The 18020-nt window shown below is 55.9% G+C and overlaps 1 protein-coding gene across 16 annotated transcripts in view; it reads left to right on the forward strand.

The window, feature by feature from the left end:
* Positions 1-18020, forward strand: part of LOC108178662 (immunoglobulin lambda-1 light chain) — a 353981-nt gene that overhangs the window by 291335 nt on the left and 44626 nt on the right. Inside the window, exons 1-2 of one of the 16 annotated variants that reach the window (XM_070065864.1) lie at positions 10488-10572; positions 10769-11073. The exons of 14 other annotated variants lie outside the window; for them this stretch is intronic. In XM_070065864.1, coding sequence (XP_069921965.1) covers positions 10527-10572; positions 10769-11073 — 351 coding nt within the window. In that variant the 5' untranslated portion in view covers positions 10488-10526. Of the gene's footprint in view, positions 1-10487; positions 10573-10768; positions 11074-18020 lie in introns of those variants that run through there. One more of the 16 variants, XM_070065866.1, reaches the window with a different exon arrangement.

Genomic DNA, 18020 nt, shown 5'->3' on the forward strand with positions numbered 1-18020 from the left:
GGGGCAGGCAGAGAGAATTCAACGAGGCTGCAGCACACAGGGGAGTACCTGTGTGTGAGATGTGAGCACAGAGCAGGTGGCCTGGAGCTGAATGAGACATGAGAGATGCAAGAACCCACCACTGATCTCACCTGGGCTTCCCAAGTGGATGACCCCTCCCACACACTCCCACATGGGCGTCGGCATGTCCAATGGAACCACACTTCCTGCACATCCCCACACGCCCTGTCCTCATGTCACACACAGCGTGACCAGGCCAGGGCAGCAAAACATGAGAAATTGGGCTATAAGAGCACAGGAAGGAGGTGAGGGCTGAGGTCAGAAGCAGAGGAAGTGAGGTTCCCACCCCAGCTGGAGCAGAGCTCTGAAGCGTCCCTGAGCACATGCCATGGGGTGCAATGTGGGGTGCAGCTGGCATGCAGGTGCAGACCCAGCTTCTCCATACCTACCACTAAGGCCCCCTGGGGTCTCGGCCCTGATCTCTCCCTACCCACACTTCTCCCTCCCCTGACAGCCCCTCACTCAGCCACCCAGCCTCTGGTCCTGAGGCAGGCGAGGGCCACACAGAGCCAGCAGGGCCTCTCCACAGGCCACAGAACGTGCATCAGGATCACAACGCAGTGTTCACCTGAGCAGCAGGTGCCATGGATGCCCCTGAGCCTCCAGCAGCCAGCGTGGCGCCACCAGGGGGCAGCAGAGACCCAGGCTGGGAAGGGAGAAGCCATCTGGGGGATCCTAACGCAGGGAGGCTCAGGGACCAGGACCAAGACCTCAGGACAAGCTGTTGTTTTCTGTATCAGCATCCCTGACACTTTTCTAAAATGCTGGTTCCTCATCTCTCAGATCTCACTCGTATACAATGTGTCTGTTTTCAGGGACATCCTAGCATACAGAGCCTTTTACTCTCCCTGCCTCTTACTCATCCCGGGTGAACTAAAACACTGCAACTCTCAGGTATTTGTTGAGCGCCAGATCTGACATGGAAGGGTATGACTCGGGCTCTGAAAGGTCAGGAGCGTGCCCTGTGCAGACCTCGAGTTGGTCTCAGCTCCACCTGTGCCCTGCAGACTGGGGTCAGGAGAGGCAGACAGATCCCTGCGGTGCTTGGCCAGGCAGCCTGGGAGTAAGGCCAGGACCCAGTCTGGGTGGCGATGTTGGCCCAGACCAGGCAGCAGCAGGGCAAGGAGCACAGTGGCTGGGGCGGGGCCTGCAGGGCCCTCCCCTGTCTGCACCTAGCTGAGCCCTGCTCTGGAAACCACAGGCTCCTCAGAGGCAGAGTGAGCCCAGCTAATTTGCATCTGGGCCACTTCTCAGCAGCCAGGGCATAAGAGAGGCCTGGGAGGAGCCCTTCCCAGCGCTTGTCTCGGAAACTAGCACAAGGCGCCTCTGCCATGGCCTGGACCCCTGTCCTCCTCATCCTCCTCGTCTTCCTCGCTCACTGCACAGGTGCTGCCCCAAGGCCTCCACCCAGCCCCGCTCAGGACTCCAGGACCAGCCTGGCCTCACTCTGAGCTCAGCAGGGGCCTGCTGTGGGGAGGGGTGGAGAATGGCAGGGGGCAGCTGTCAGGAGCAGGGCAGCGGACACAGACCAAAGCCCTCTCTAGGACCACTGGCTTTAGCGAGCCCGAGAGTGCTCCTCTGGTGTTTGTACCTCTGCTAGGTTCTCTCTGAGCCATGGTTCTGAGGGGGATGGGAGGGGTTGTCCGGGGCTACGGGGGATCCCTGGAGGGTCCTGTGCCTTCATGTCAACTCCACTTTTCTCTCCTTGCAGTCTCAGTGGCCTCCTATGAGCTCACACAGCCTGCCTCCATGTCAGTGTCCTTGGGACAAACAGTCAAGATCACATGCGATGGAGAAAATTTGGGAAATAGATATGCTTCCTGGTACCAGCAGAAGCTGGCCAAGCCCCTGTGCTGCTCATCTACACGGATAGTAACCGGCCCTCAGGGATCCCTGACCGCTTCTCCGGCTCCAACTCAGGGAACACGGCCACCCTGACCATCAGCGGGGCCCAGGCCGGGGACGAGGCTGACTACTACTGTGCTACAGGCGATGGCAGTGGCAGCAGCTATCAGTGACTCACAGTGGCACAGACATGCAGGGACATGGAACAAGAACCTCCCAGCCCAGGCCTGCCTCCCACTCACCACCCTCGGGCAAACCCCGTGACCTCAGTCTCAGCTCACTCAGATGGGTTCTTACCATACCCCAGCAGCAGGAGAAGAAGCTGTTTCCACTGGGCACCTGATTTCCAGGAAAATGTGTTCTCGGCCCATCCTGGCATCTCCTCACTGCAGCCCAGCGTCATGCACAGACAAAGTCTGCAGAGCCAGTGCCTGTATGAGACACCTCTCCTCTTCTCCTTTCCTTTCAAAGCATCACGTGACAGGAGAGGGACCCGTTCTCTGATCTCTGTCCCTGAGATCGTGGACTTGAGAGAGACTAAAGCAGTGAGCCCAGGATGGGATGGGCTGATGCTGGCCCAGCTCTGCCTGTCTGAGGCCAGGGGCATCGACTCTGCAGGAGAAGCAAGAGTGCACGCAGCTCTCAGGTGTGAGCATGGACCAGAACCAAACTACATTCAAAGTGCATGGATTCCATGGAGAATTCTCGGCCTTCGTACCAACTCCTGGAATCTGTCTAAAGATTAGAAAACAGGGTCCATCTACAACACATGATTTCTGCTCCCATCACAAATGCTTCTCTTCTGTTAAGACTGCAGGATCTTAGGACCCAAATAGCAGGGAGCTGACACCACTGCCACACATGTGACACAGCCTTCCCTGTCTGCTGTGGGGCAACCTCCTCACGTGAGACCCTGATAACTCCAGAGTCCATGGGGTCCATGCAGGCTCAGCGCCTCCTTCTTAGTGGACGGGGGACAGGTACACACCTGTCCTTTCTGCAGAGGGGCCCCCCTCAGAATGCAGGCAACAACCACACCCCTGCTGCTGTTCCTGGGGAGGTGCAGCTGCTCTGCAGTGGAGGCTGAGGCTGTGGGGTCCTCATCCCCAGGCCCAAGGAACAGGGGCTTTGGGGGAACCTGGAGGAGGAAAGCTTTGGTCTGAGTGCTCTGCCAGCAGAGGGCAGCAGAACTGCATCAGGAGGGAGGCTGGGGCTGTTCAGATGCCACCTGAGGGAGGAGCCCAGGAGGCTACAGGTGTTTCAGGGTCAGTTCTGTGACCTCAGGCAGAGACTGTCTGACCCATCCCCTTGGCTTCGTTGAGATTAATGGGGCCTCACCTGAGAATACACTGGAGCAGCCTGGTCCCTTGGTCAGTCTGGGCAGGTGCCATTAGCAAGAGACTCACAGGGATGCCACCCCATGGTCAGGGGCGCTCGGAAACAGCACAGTGTGAGACCATGGACAGCAGTGCCTGGGTTCTTCCCCAGGACAGAGCCTGAGCCACCTGCACACTCTCAGGTGTCCTGCAGGGATACCATGACTGAGCTTTTTCCCTGGGAACTTCCAGAGCTACCTTGACCTCTCCTCCTGGGCTGTTCCTTCCCACCTGGGCACAGGTGCAGGCTCAGGTGGAGGAGGTGACAGGTGGGCCTGGACCCCAGGTGCAATGTCTGCAGCTCCTATGGGGGACTTGCAGAGGGAGGAGGACTGTCCCTGCCGCCAGTGACAGCTCTGACCACAGGGCTGGCCTCGCTGCAGTGACAGTATCCTACCTGAGGGTCCTGACCTCCCACCCTCCAGAGCTCAGCCCTGGGCAGGAACCATGACCCTGAGATTCACCGTGGACTAGGAGCCTACAGTTGGTTTCCAAGCCAGGACTAGATTTCTCACTATTGAAAATCATTAACCTTAAAGATTCCCAACAAAAAACAAAATCACAAAACACACGCGTCTGTTATGGGATGAGGGTGAAGGGAGCAAACCCCTCACGGGAAGTGAGACAGAGGCTGTGATGAGTCCACAAGGGCAAGCAGTTGGGGCAGGCATTTTTTGCTGTGGCTAGGACGCCACTCAGGACACAGGAATCCCATGTCTGACTGCCTGTTTGCAGTGCAGACTCCACTTCCCATTCCTACTTCCTGCTGAGGTGCACCCTAGGAGCCCAAAGGTGCTGGCTCAAGGAGTAGATTCCCTGCCACTCAAGCTGCGGACCCAGCACATGGCTACAGACTAGCCCAGACTGCTTTTTTGTATATTTTTTTTTGACAGGCAGAGTGGACAGTGAGAGAGACAGAGAGAAAAGTCTTCCTTTGCCGTTGGTTCACCCTCCAATGGCCGCCACGGCCCGCGCGCTGCGGCCGGCGCACCGCGCTGATCCGATGACAGGAGCCAGGAGCCAGGTGCTTTTCCTGGTCCCCCATGGGGTGCAGGGCCCAAGCACCTGGGCCATCCTCCACTGCACTCCCTGGCCACAGCAGAGGGCTGGCCTGGAAGAGGGGCAACCGTGACAGAATCCGGCGCCCCGACCAGGACTAGAACCCGGTGTGCCGGCGCTGCTAGGCGGAGGATTAGCCTAGTGAGCCGCGGCGCCGGCCTTTTTTGTACATTTTTGAAGTGAATTTGTGGATGGAAAATCTATCTCTGTCACACTCTCAAATAAAATGATAATGATTAAAAATTTTAAAAATTAAACACCTAGAATTTGTATATAAAGAGCATGTGGTTGTTTAAGAAGCATATTATCTGATGTGAAATAAGTCTAAATCCTAGAGAAAGGCTATGGCAAGTGCAGTGGGGCAGAAGTGCACTGGGGACCAGGGTGCACCTGCTGCTGAGTAAGGGGCTGACAATGACCTCTCAGCAGCACCCAGCCCAGTCCATGGCCAGGCTGATGAGAGACACAGCCTGCTGAGGTGGGCCCAGGACACAGTAAGGCCAGGGGTTGGGGAGAGACAGTGGTCCTGTGGTCAGAAGTGCACCTAACTGTGGTCAGGGGCCTCAGAGGTCAAGGAGAATTTCCTGAGCAGAGAGGCAGATCAGAGGAAGCTCCAGGCCCCTCCTTTCTCCTTATGCCCTGTCTGCCAGCACAGGTGCTGACACTGAGCCATGCTCTGCAGAGGCCCAGGGGAGGGGGAAATTTGCATAAACCCCATTCCTCCCTGCCCCACTGGCCTGAGAGGGAATAAGAGAGGCCTGGGGAGCCCAGCTGTGCTGTGAGCTCTGGAGGCAGCGCTGGGTGACTCCACCATGGCCTGGATCCCTCTCCTGCTCCCCCTCCTCACTCTCTGCACAGGTGCGGCCACCATGGCCCTGCCCCCAGGCTCAACCACACAGCTCCCAACCTGGACCTGCCCTGATCTAGCAGCCAAGTCCAAGACAGATTCAGAGACAACACTCTGGAATGGGTCCATCCTCTGATCAGCCCCTCTCTTCCCTCTCTTGCAGGCTCCGTAGCCTCCCATGAGCTGACAAAGCTGCCATCAGTGTCGGTGTCCCTGGGACAGACGGCCAGGATCACCTGTGGGGGAGACAGCATAGAAGAATACAGTGTGCACTGGTACCAGAAGAGGCCAGGCCAGGCCCCTGTGCTGCTCATCTACAGGGATAGCAACCGGCTCTCAGGGATCCCTGACCACTTCTCTGGCTCCAACTCAGGCAACACGGCCACCCTGACCATCAGCGGGGCCCAGGCCGGGGACGAGGCTGACTATTACTGCCAGGTGTGGGATGATAACAATGAAGAGCACAGTGACACTGACAGACAGGGAAGTAAGACATAAACCCTGTCCCCATCTGGGGCACACTCTCCCTGCAGCCTCAGCAGGACAGGGGACAAAGTCAAGAGCAGGTCAGGCCCAACTCACACAGGTCTGAGACCCCCATGCTGCCCTGTCTACCCAGCTCCCAGGCTGGCTTTGCAGAAGCTGGGTCAGGGCTGGGCCAGGGTTAGAGCACCAGGCTGTGCTGTGGTCAGGTGGGGAGTGGGGAAAGAGGCCCTGAGTGGAAGAACACACAGAGGAGTCACCCATTGCTGGGTGTGGGGCCAGAGTCACTGTGTGTGGGGTCTGCTGCCAACCCAGGGCGTCCAGTCTGGCCTCCAGATCCTGGAGGATGCCCTGAGCTGCCCCAGTGCGGCCCCAGCTCCCAATGCCCATGGGTCCTGAACACAGAAGCTCCGTGCAGGGGGCGATGTACATAGGCTCATCAGGCTGCCCCTCCCACCCCTCTGCTGGGAGTCCCTGGGAGCCACAGTGCTGCCCCCACATAGATTGACCTGGGCTGCAGAGCTCCCCTGCCCCAGCAAGGCCAGGCCCCACTCAGAGGGAAGCCCAGGTCCAGGACCTGACTTAGACCAAGGCGCCAAGTCCCTGTCTCCAGGCCCGGTGACCTGGAGGGGTGTCCCGGGGGGGCCTCTAGTGTAGCCACAGCAGGCGCCTGGTGTCCTGCTACACTGCCTTATGGTGGAAACTTCCCCATCGCCTGCAGCATGCAGTGTTTCCTCTGGGACTCTTCTTCCTGGAAGCCCAGTGTTACAGAGTGCACAGAGGGGAGAGAAGTCACCGAGACAGACCTGCAGTCTGCAATCTCCCTGAGATTCATGGGCTTCCTTGTGGGAAAAGAGGCCTGAAGTTGAGAAACGAACCAACCAAAGTCGTGTCATAACACACTGGGAAGGCTCACACACACACACACATACATACCCATATACATGTGTGCACATACAATCATACACACACATGTATAAACATAAAATCACACACATGCCCACATATGTGTACATGCACAATAACACAAACACACCCCCACATGTGTACATACAATTACACTAACACACTACACATATCCACATACGTGTACACATACAATTACACACATACCCACATACATGTATGCACATACAGTATTACATACACACATACCCACAGAAACATACCCACATACAATTACACAAACACACACATACACCTACCCATTTCCGTATACACACATACAATTACAGAAACACACATACACATACCCACATACGTGTACACATACACAATTATACAAACACACATACCCACATATCTGCACACACATACAATTAAACAAACACACACATCAACATACCCACATATGTGTACACACATACCCACGTACATGTACACACATACAATTACACACACACACACCCATAACCACTTACGTATACACACATACAATTACAGAAACACATACACACATACCATACCCATATACATGTACACACATACATTTACACAAACACACAGGAACAAACATACACATTCTCACATACGTGTAGACATATACACTTACACAAACACACACACATACACACATATAATTACACAAACACTAACACACATACACATACCCACATATGTATACACACATATAATTACACACAAATACACATACCCACATATGTGTACACACATACATGTACATACAAATGGATGCACACACAACCACATGCAGATACATATATATGTCACATATACATACACGAATTCATGTACACACCCTTGTGAACATACGCATAGATGCACATTTACACGCCTGTACCCATTCATATTCACACAGAAACACATGCACATACACACATAAGCTCATTTACACACACGGAAAATGCACATACAGACACATGCACACACACATACTCACACAGACACATACATAAACATGTACACATACACACAGTTACAGTCACACATACACACCCATACAAACACAAGTAAGCACACAGGCATACACACATGTGCACATATACACACATGTAACACACAGACACCCATGTGCACGCACACAGAGCACAGTGCCTGTCCCTACAGTCTGAGCAGAAAGTGCCCTGTGGATGCTGCTGAGCTCCAGAAAGGCTGAGCCTCAGTGCTGGGGACAAAGAGCTGAGGCCAACTCTGCTCCTGTCTGTGCTGGAAATTGTTCAGGTCGTTGAGAAAGGATCAAATGAATTCAGGTCAACTTTACTGACTCTGAGAACAAAGAGATAAACATAAAATAGAATTTAAAGGGTCGGCGCTGGTGCGTAGTGGGTAAAGTCACCACCTGCAGTGCAAGCATCCTATATGGGCACCGGTTCTAGTCCCGGCTGCTCCACTTCCAATCAAGCTCTCTGCTATGGCCTGGGAAAGCAGTAGAAGAAGGGCCCCTTGGGTCCCTGAACCCTCGTGGGAGACCTGGAAGAAGCTCCTGGCTCCTGGCTTTGGATAGACTCAACTCCAGCTGTTGTGTCCATTTGGGGAGTGATCCAGCTGATGGAAGACTTTTCTCTCTCTCTGCCTCTACCTCTATTACTCTGCCTTTCAAATAAATAATTTTTTTTTAGAAAGAGGCATTTAAAAATATCATGTAGACCAGAAGAAGGAAAACTCCACAGGGATGCTCTCAGGGACATCCTAGCATACGGATTCTCCTTCTCTCCCAGCTGGTTCTCATTTCAATCGAGCTAAAACACTATGACTCTCAGGTATTTGTCAAGCGCATGATCTGACCCTACCTACAGCAGACACAGGAGAGCTGGGCACCCAGCACCTGGGAGCCACCACAGGCTCTCACATCTGACATGGCTCAGGAACGTTTTTTAAGAGAGAAGGTTTATTGGGGGAACCCAACAGACCGGAGAGAAGGGGCAAAGGAGGGAAAAGAGAGGGAGAGCGTAAGAGAGGGATCACGAGAGAGAGAAGGAGGGAGAGAACAAGGGAGAGAGGGATCAAGACACACACACACACACACACACACACACACACAGAGGACCACGTGTCAGGAACAGGTCCTCTTAACACCTTGATGGGGTAGGTAGGGGAGAAGGAGCAGCGAAAGGGAACTTTGACAACTCCGTGTGCACCTGCTCAGGAAGGGATCTGACTCAGGCTCTGGGAGGTCAGAGGCCTGACCTGTGCTGACCTCGAGTTGCCTAAGCTCAGACTGTGGCCCACAGACTGGGCTCAGGGAGGCAGACAGATCCCCTCTGAGCTCTGCCAGGCCATGAGTGAGGCCAGGACACCGTCAGTGGTGGGTGGTGATGTCGGCCCAGACCATGGCAGCTGCAGGGGAAGGATCAGGCGGGGCTGGGGCGGGGTCTGCAGGGCCCTCCCCCTCACCACTGGGCTGAGCTCTTCTCTGGAAACCCCGGGCTCCTCAGAAGCAGCCTTGAGCCCAGCTGATTTGCATCTGATGCAGCTCTCAGCAGCCTGGGCATGAGAGGCCGAGGAGGAGCCCAGCCCAGCCTGGGCCTCCAGAGCGCCATGGCCAGGACCCCTGTCTTCCTGGGCCCCCACGCTCACTGCACAGGTGCTAATCAGGGCCCCATCCCATTCAGCCCAGAGCTCTGGGACCAGCCTGGCCTCACTCTTGAGCTCAGCAGGGCCCTGTGCTCACCCTATCCGACATAACGCACAGTCTCTACTCCCACCCTCCAGAGATCAGCCCTAGGCTGGGACCAGGACCCTGAGGCTTCACGGAGGCCACAGAATCTGCAATTAGTTTCCCAGTCAGGACTGGATATCTCACATGGAAAATTATTAACTTAAAATGTTCTCAAGTGAAAACAAAATTGCAAAATTCACAGTGTGGATGCCTGATCTAACAAGGGATGGGGGTTTACAGGGCATCCCACAGGGGAAAAGAGACAGAGGCTGGGAGGAGTGCACCAGGATCACAACACAGTGCTCACCTTCCGAGCAGCAGGCGCTGAACCTGCACCTGCACCATAGATGCCGCTGAGCCCCCATCAGCCAGTGTGGAGCCACCAGAGGGCAGCAGAGACCCGGGCTGGGAAGGGAGAAGATTCCAGGGGCATAGAACACTGGCTGGGGGAGGGTGTGGGGTGTGTGTGTGTGGGGCGGGGAGGGCTCAGGGACTAGGACCTCAGACCTACAGGACAAGCTGCTGGTGACTAAATCATTGTCCTTGACACTTTCCTATGAATGTTGCTTTCTCATCACTCAGATCTCACTCCTGTAGAATGTACCTCTTTTTCAGGGCATCTAGAACACAGAGTCCTCTCTCCACGCCACTTACTCATCCCAGGTTAGCTAAAACATTAGAACCCTCAGGTATCTGTCAAGCACAAGAACTGATTCAGGGCACAGCAGACACTGGAGACCTGGCCCAGCCCCTGTGAGCTGCCACTGGCGCTCATAGCAGGAACAACCCTGACCTGGCTCAGGAAATTCAACAACTCCGTGTGCCCCTGCACAGGAAGGGTTTGACTCGGGCTCTGGAAGGTCAGGAGTGTGCCCTGTGCAGACCTCCAGTTGGTCTAAGCTCTGACTGTGCCCTGCAGACTGGGGTCAAGAGAGGCAGACAGATCCCTCTGAGCTCTGCCAGGCAGCCCAGGAGCGAGGACAGGACGCAGTGGTGATGTCAGCACACTCCATGGTAGCAACAGAAGAAGCAGCAGTCAGGGCGAGGGCAAAGGAGACAGGGCCCTCCCCTCTCACCCTGGGCTGAGCCCTGCTCAGGAAACCACAGGCTCCTAGGCAGCAGCCCTGAGCCTGGCTGATTTGCATCTGGGGCAGCTCTCAGCAGCCAGGACATAAGAGGCCGGGGAGGAGCCCAGCCCAGCCTGGCACTCAGGGAACAGCTCAGGGGCGCCTCTGCCATGGCCTGGACCCCTGTCCTCCTGGTCATCCTTGCTCACTGCACAGGTACTGCCCCATGGCCCCGCACCCTGCCTAGCCCGGTGCTCTGGGGCCAGCCTGGCCTCACTCTGAGCTCAGCAGGGCCATGAGGTCGCCCTGTGGGACCAACGACTCCCTGGATGTGTCCAGCCCAGGATGACTGGGGATTCTTCAGAGGGCCCATGATCCTTGAACTCATCTCTCCCTCTCGCTCTCCCTGCAGGCCCTGTGCTCTCCTTCGTGCTGACTCAGCCAGCCTCAGTGCAGGTGAACTTGGGACAGACGGTCTCCCTCACATGCACTGCAGATACACTGAGCAGAAGTTATGCTTCCTGGTACCAGCAGAAGCCAGGCCAGGCCCCTGTGCTGCTCATCTACAGGGATACCAGTCGGCCCTCAGGGGTCCCTGACCGCTTCTCTGGCTCCAGCTCAGGGAACACGGCCACCCTGACCATCAGTGGGGCCCAGGCTGGGGACGAGGCTGACTACTATTGTGCTACAAGCGATGGCAGTGGCAGCAGCTATCAGTGACTCACAGTGGCACAGACAGATGGGGTCAAGGAACAAGAACCTCCCGGTGCAGGCCTGGCTCTCCCTCTCACCACCATTTGAGCAATAACCGTGACCTCAGTCTCAGCTTACTCAGATGGGTTCTCACCACAGCCCCAGCAGCAGGAGAAGCAGTTTAGATTCCACTGGAAGCCCAGCTTCCTGGAGAAAGAGTTCATGGTCAACCCTGGCATCTCCTCACTGCAGTCCAGGCCCTGCTGAGATCCAGGCACAGGGCCAGGGATGGACAAAGTCTGCAGAGAGCCTGGTGCCTGCACGAGACACCTCTCCTCTTCTCCCTTCCTTTCCACACTTCATGTGGCAGGAGAGGCACCCGGTCTCTGATTTCTGTCTCTGAGATCGTGGACTTGAGAGAGACCAAGGCTGTGAGCCCAGGATGGGATGCGCTGATGCTGGCCCAGCTCTGCCTGTCTGAGGCCAGGGACATCGACTCTGCAGGAGAAGCAGGAGTGCACGCAGCTCTCAGGTGTGAGCATGGACCAGAACCTAGCTTTTTTCTTTTTATATTAAGATTTATTTATATATTTGAAAGTCAGAGTCACACAGAGAGAAGAGAGGCAGAAAAAGAGAGGTTTTCCATCCGATGAAGAACCAAGCTTTTTTCAAGGTGCATGGATTCCATTCAAAATGCCAAGGCCTTGATACCCAACTCCTGGAATCTCTCTGGAGATTGGGTAACGGGGTCCACAAGAAACACACGATTTCTGTTCTATCACAGATGCTCTATTCTGTTAAGGCTGCAGGATCCTAGGGCCCAGGCAGCGGGGAGCTGACACCACTGCCACACACATGACATGACTCTTCCTTTGCCCCTCGCTACCTGTGACCCACACAACTCCAGACTCCATGGGGTCCATGCGGGCTTGGAGCCCCCGTCTCCATGGTGGCCGTGCAGGTATCACACCTGTCCTTTATGCTGAAGGGCCCACCTAAGAATGCAGGCAACAACCACACCTCCACGCTGCAGCTCCTGGGGAGGATGAGGCTGTCTAGGAGTGCAGCTGCTCTGCAGTGCAGGCTGAGGCTGTGGGGTCCTCATCCCCTAGCTCAGGGTACCGGGGCTTAGGAGGAACCTGGAGCAGGGAAGTTCCTGGTCTGAGTCTTCTCCACCAGCAGGTAGCAGGAGAGCTGTAGCCTGGAGGGAGGCTGGGCTGTTGTGATGTCATCTGAGGAGGAGGAGCTTGGGAGGCAACAGGTGTCCAAGAATCATCTCTGTGACCTCGGGCAGGGATGCCTGACCCAGCCCCTTGGACTCCCTTGGGATTAATGGGGCCTCTTCTGGGAATGCACTGGAGTGGCCTGTCCCTTGGTGAGCCTGGTCAGGTCCCACTAGGTTGAGACGCACTGGGGACACTGCCCAATGTCAGGGTCTCTAGGAAAGAGCATAGTGTGAGACCATGGACACCAGGGCCTTCCCCATGACAGTGCCTGAGCCACCTGCACACTCTCAGGACCATGTCCCTCTCTGTCCTGCAGGGCTCCCAAGGCTAACCATTTTTCCTGGGTATCTCCAGAGCTCCCCTGACCTCTCCTCCCTGGCTGATTTTTATCACCTGGGCACAGGTGCAGGCTCAGATGGGTGAGAGGACAGGTGGTCCAGGTTCCCAGGTGCAGTGTCTGCAGCTCCTGTAAGGAACTCTGCAGATTTTGGAGGACTCTCCCAGCCGCAGCCGGCCACAGCTCTGACCACGGGGCTGGCCTGGCTGCAGTGACAGAAACATCCCTGAGGGTCCCCTGACCTCCTGCCCATGGCAGGCACCATGACCCTGAGATCTCACCGCGGCCTAGGAGCCTGCAATCGGTCTCCCAGCCAGGACTGGATTTCTCACTATTAAAAATTATTAACCTTAAAGATTCCTGAGAAAAACCAAAATCACAAAACACACGCGTCTGTTATGGGATAAGGGTGAAGGGAGCAAACCCCTCATGGGAAGTGAGACAGAGGCTGTGATGGGTCCACAAGGGCAAGCAGTTGGGGCAGGCATTTTTTGCTGTGGTTAGGATGCCACTCGGGACACAAGAATCCCACGTCTGACTGCCTGTTTGCAGTGCAGACTCCACTCCTCATTCCAGCTTCCTGCTGAGGTGCACCCTGGGAGCCCACAGGTGCTGGCTCAAGGAGTTGAGTCCCTGCCACTCAAGCTGGGGACCCAGCACATGGCTACAGACTGGGCCGGCACTGGTTTTTGTGTGCATTTTTGGATTGAACTAGTGGATGGAAGATTTATCTTGTCTGTCTCCCTCTCAAATAAAATGAAAATTATTAAAATCTTTTAAAAATTAAACACCTAGAATTTTTATTTCAAAAGCATGTGGATGTTTAACAAGCATGTTATCTTATGTGAAAATAAATCTAAATCCTAGAGAAAGGCTATGGCAAGTGCAGTGGGGCAGAAGTGCACTGGGGACCAGGGTGCACCTGCTGCTGAGTAAGGAGCTGACCTTGACCTCTCAGCAGCACCCAGCCCAGCCCATGGCCAGGCTGATGAGAGACATAGCCTGCTGAGGTGGGCCCAGGACACAGTAAGGCCGGGGGTGGTGGGAGGCTGTGGTCCTGTGGTCAGAAGTGCACCTAACTGTGGTCAGGGGCCTCAGAGGTCAAGGAGAATTTCCTGAGCAAAGAGGCAGCTCGGAGGAAGTTCCAGCCCCCTCCTTTCTCTCCATGCCCTGTCTGCCAGCACAGGTGCTTACACTGAGCTGTGCTCTGTGGAGAGTCCCAGGGGAGGGGGAAATTTGCATAAACCCCACCCCTTCCTGCCCCACTGGCCTGAGAGGGAATAAGAGAGGCCTGGGGAGTCCAGCTGTGCTGTGAGCTCTGGAGGCAGCACTGGGTGACTCCACCATGGCCTGGACCCCTCTCCTGCTCCCCCTCCTCACTCTCTGCACAGGTGCAGCCATCATGGCCCTGCAGCCAGGCTCAACCATCAGCCCCTAACCTGGACCTGCCCTGATCCAGGAGCCCAGCCCAAGACTGATCCAGACTGAGCCCCTCTGTGAATGGGTCCTTGCTCTGCTCAGCCCCTCTCTTGGAGGCTGTGTGGCCTCCTATGAGCTGACACAGTTGCCATCAGTGTCAGTGTCCCTGGGACAGATGGCCAGGATCACCTGTGGGGGAGACAGCATAGAAGAATATAGTGTGCAGGGCTGGCACCATGGCTCACTAGGCTAACCCTCCACCTGCGGCGCTGGCACACCGGGTTCTAGTCCCAGTCGGGGTGCCGGATTCTGTCCTGGTTGTTCCTCTTCCAGTCTAGCTCTCTGCTGTGGCCCAGGAGTGCAGTGGAGGATGGCCCAAGTGCTTGGGCCCTGCACCCGCATGGGAGACCAGGAGAAGCCCCTGGCTCCTGCCTTCAGATCAGCGCAGTAGGCCAGCCGCAGCGGCCATTTGGAGGGTGAACCAACGGAGAAAGGAAGACCTTTCTCTCTGTCTCTCTCTCTCTCACTGTCCACTCTGCCTGTCATAAAAAAAATAAAATAAAAAAAGAAGACTACAGTGTGCACTGGTACCAGCAGAAGCCGGGCCTGGCCCTGTGCTGCTCATCTACAGTAATAGAAACCGGCCCTCAGGGGCCCCTGACCACTTCTCTGGCTCCAACTCGGGGAACACGGCCACCCTGACCATCAGTGGGGCCCAGGCCGGGGATGAGGCTGACTACTACTGCCAGGTGTGGGACAGCAGTGCCATTGCTCTCAGTGACCCAGGCAGACGGGGAAGTGAGACACAAACCCCATCCCTGTCAGTGGCATCTCTCCCTGCAGCCCCAGGAGAACTGGGACAAAGCCCTGAGCAGGTCAGGCTCAGCTCTCTCAGGTCTGAGACCCTCAGGCTGTGTCTACAGAGGCTGGGTCAGCTCTTGTAGCACCAGGGTGCTCTGCTATGGAATGGGTAGGAACTGGGGAAAGAGGACTGAGTGGAAGGACACACAGAGGCACTCTCCTGCTGTGGGCTGTAGGGTCTGGGTCTCCATGTGTGCAGGGACAACTTCCAGCCCAGGGCCTCCACTCAACTCCCAGGGCCCTTAGGATGCCCTGAGCTGCACAAGCCCAGCCCCAATTCCCCATAGCCCCTGGGTCCTGAACAGAAAGGTCCCTGCAGGGGGCGCTGTGCATCTGCTCTTCAGGCTGCCCCTCCCACCCCTCTGCTGGGATTCCCTAGGAGCCACAGCGCTGCCTCCACCTGGGATTGGCCTGGGCCACAGAGCTCCCCAACCTGTGTGCTTTGGGGCAACCTCCCCAACTGAGTCCCAGACAACTCCCGAGTCCACGGAGTCCATGAGGCTCAGCGCCTCCTTCTTGGTGGTGGGGGTGCAGGAACCACACCCGTCCTTTATGCTGAGGGGCCCGCCTCAGAATGCAGGAACAACCACTCCTCCACTCCTCCAGGCTGCTGCTCCTGGGCAGGATGAGGCCCCTGTGGTCGATTCTCCACTCCCTGAGTGCAGGACTCTCCCAATCTTCCCCAAGTGGCATCGGCTCCATGACCATGATACCACCTGGGTGTTCCGATGTGCAGGTGGAGCACACCACAGGACCGAGTGATGGCAGGGAGAGGAGATAGGAAGCCAGGGGATGGAATGGAGACGTCCACTGACGTCCCCTCCTCCTGAGGGCTCACTGCCCCCACCCCTACGCTCTGAGAGGAAGACACAGCTCAGGGTCTGAATCAGAGGTGCGTCCTGTGCACCGGCATTCACTGCCTTCTGACCGACAGCTCTCTCCTCCTGGGTCTCAGACACTGCCAATGCGACCCTGAGCCGAGGGACCTGCAGACTCTGGCTTCCACCCCAGGATCTACTGGATGCCCAGCCACTCATTTCAGCGGATGCAAAGGGAGGCACACACTTGACTGCTTCAGCTCAGTGACAGTGCCGTTGAAGATGATGAGTGCAGAGGAGGAGGTTTGGGTTTGGCGGATCCAGCACCTGATGAGGTGGTGGAGAAGAATCACATCTCCTGTTTCTGCTCAAGGGCACAGAGGGACATGCAGAAGTCCAGGCTGCACTGGATTTGACCAAGCACAAGGGAATACCCAGGCTGGGGACCCTAGTGTCACATTACATGCACATCAGAATGGTAAAACACATCACCCAGGGCTGGTGCTGTGGCATAGCAGGTAAAGCTGCTGCCTGCAGAGCTGGCATCCCCTATGGGCACTGGTTTATGTTCCAGCTGCTCCACATCCTATCCAGCTCTGATATGGCCTGAGAAAGCAGTAGAAGATGGTCCAAGTGCTTGGGTCCCTGAACCCATGTGAAAGTCCCAGAAGAAGCTCCTGCCTCTTGTGTTGGCTTTGTTTATTTTTAATATTTATTTTATTTATTTGAAAGACAGAGTTACAGAGAGAGGTAGAGACAAAAAGAAAGGTCTTGTATCCACTGGTTCACTCCCCAGATGGCCACAATGGCTGGAGCTGCGCTGATCCGAAGACAGGAGCTTCTTCTGCATCTCTCATGTAGGTGCTTGGGACTTGGGCCATCTTCTACTGCTATTCCAGGCCATAGCAGAGAGTTGGATTGGAAGAGGAGCAGCCAGGACTAGAACCGGTGCTCATATGGGATGCTGGCACTTCAGGCCAGGGTGTTAACTCGCTGGACCACAGCACTGGCCCCCTGTGTATTGGCTTTGGATCGACACAGCTCCAGCCTTTGCAGGCAACTGGGGAGTGAACCAGCAGATGAAAGACCTCTTCATCTGCCTCTCCTTCTCTTTCTGTGTAACTCTAGCTTTCAAATAAATAAATAAATCTTAAAAAAACACACACACACACATACATCAGACACATGCACAGTGTCAGAACACAAAATAACAAGATGCTATCTGCCAGTCACAACCAAAAGAACGGAAAGGGGATCAAAATGTTGAAAGGCTATTGCTCTCAGAATAGGAGCAGGAAGCATGGTGTTTCTACAGGAGCCTTGAGAAGGAGGAACATGAGTGTATACAAGGTCAGGCATTCAGCCAAGAAGCTGTGTCCTGTAGGAGGCACGGGGTCCCCAGGTCACAGGGAACTGGAGATGTCCAGTCCCAATACAGGCACAGGCTCAGCCAGTGCAGAAGTCCTCGCACCCAAAACTCTGAGAGGTGTGGGAGGAGCAACATGACAGTGACAGCGACATCGGCAATGATGGCTCCAGTGCACGATGGAGCCTAGGGTCAGGCGCGTCCTGTGTGTCCCAAAAAGCAATGCTACCCCACTGGGGTGGGTGGAGCCTCACTCTGGGGCCTGAGCACACAGCAGCCTGTGCTCCTGCAAGGCAGCCCACAGGAGTCCCTGGAGTCAGGGAGCACAGAACTAAGGAAGAGCTAGGTCTTATTCGTTCTCACACAGACAGCCCCCCGGGAAGGGTACAGCACCCCAGGAAGCGCTGATGGACACTGCACCTGCTCTGAGCCCTGCACACCACGGATGCCACCTCTCTGGGCTGGGCTGAGTATGGAGGGGGCACAGCTAGCACAAGCAAGGCTGGACTCCCTGTCCTCACCTCTCAGGGGACAGGGGCTTTGGAGGAACCTGGAGCAGGGAAGCACCTGCTGTGAAGTCAACTGCACCAGCAGGGGGCAGCAGAGCTGCAGGCAGAAGCAGCAGCCATGGGGGAGGATGGGGCTCCCCAGGGGAAGCCTGAGGAGGTGGCCAGTGCCATGGAGCAACAGGTGTCCAAGGTCAGGATTGCGAGTGGAGCTCAGCAATGTCCATCCCATCCCCAGGACATGAAAGGACCCTGTTTCGAGGTCAGGCTCACACAGGAACAGCCCAGGACACGGGCAGGGCAGGAGCCCTGGCACAGCAAGGGCTCCACTGGGAAGTGCACTGGAGGAGCCTGGCACCAGCACTCAGCATGGTCAGGTCCTATGGGTGAGACTCACCTGGGAGCCCCTCCATGGTCCAGGGCACCAGGAGGGAGCAC

The sequence above is a fragment of the Oryctolagus cuniculus genome, chromosome 21, assembly GCF_964237555.1.
Source record: "Oryctolagus cuniculus chromosome 21, mOryCun1.1, whole genome shotgun sequence".
Classification (NCBI taxonomy): Eukaryota; Metazoa; Chordata; class Mammalia; order Lagomorpha; family Leporidae; genus Oryctolagus; species Oryctolagus cuniculus.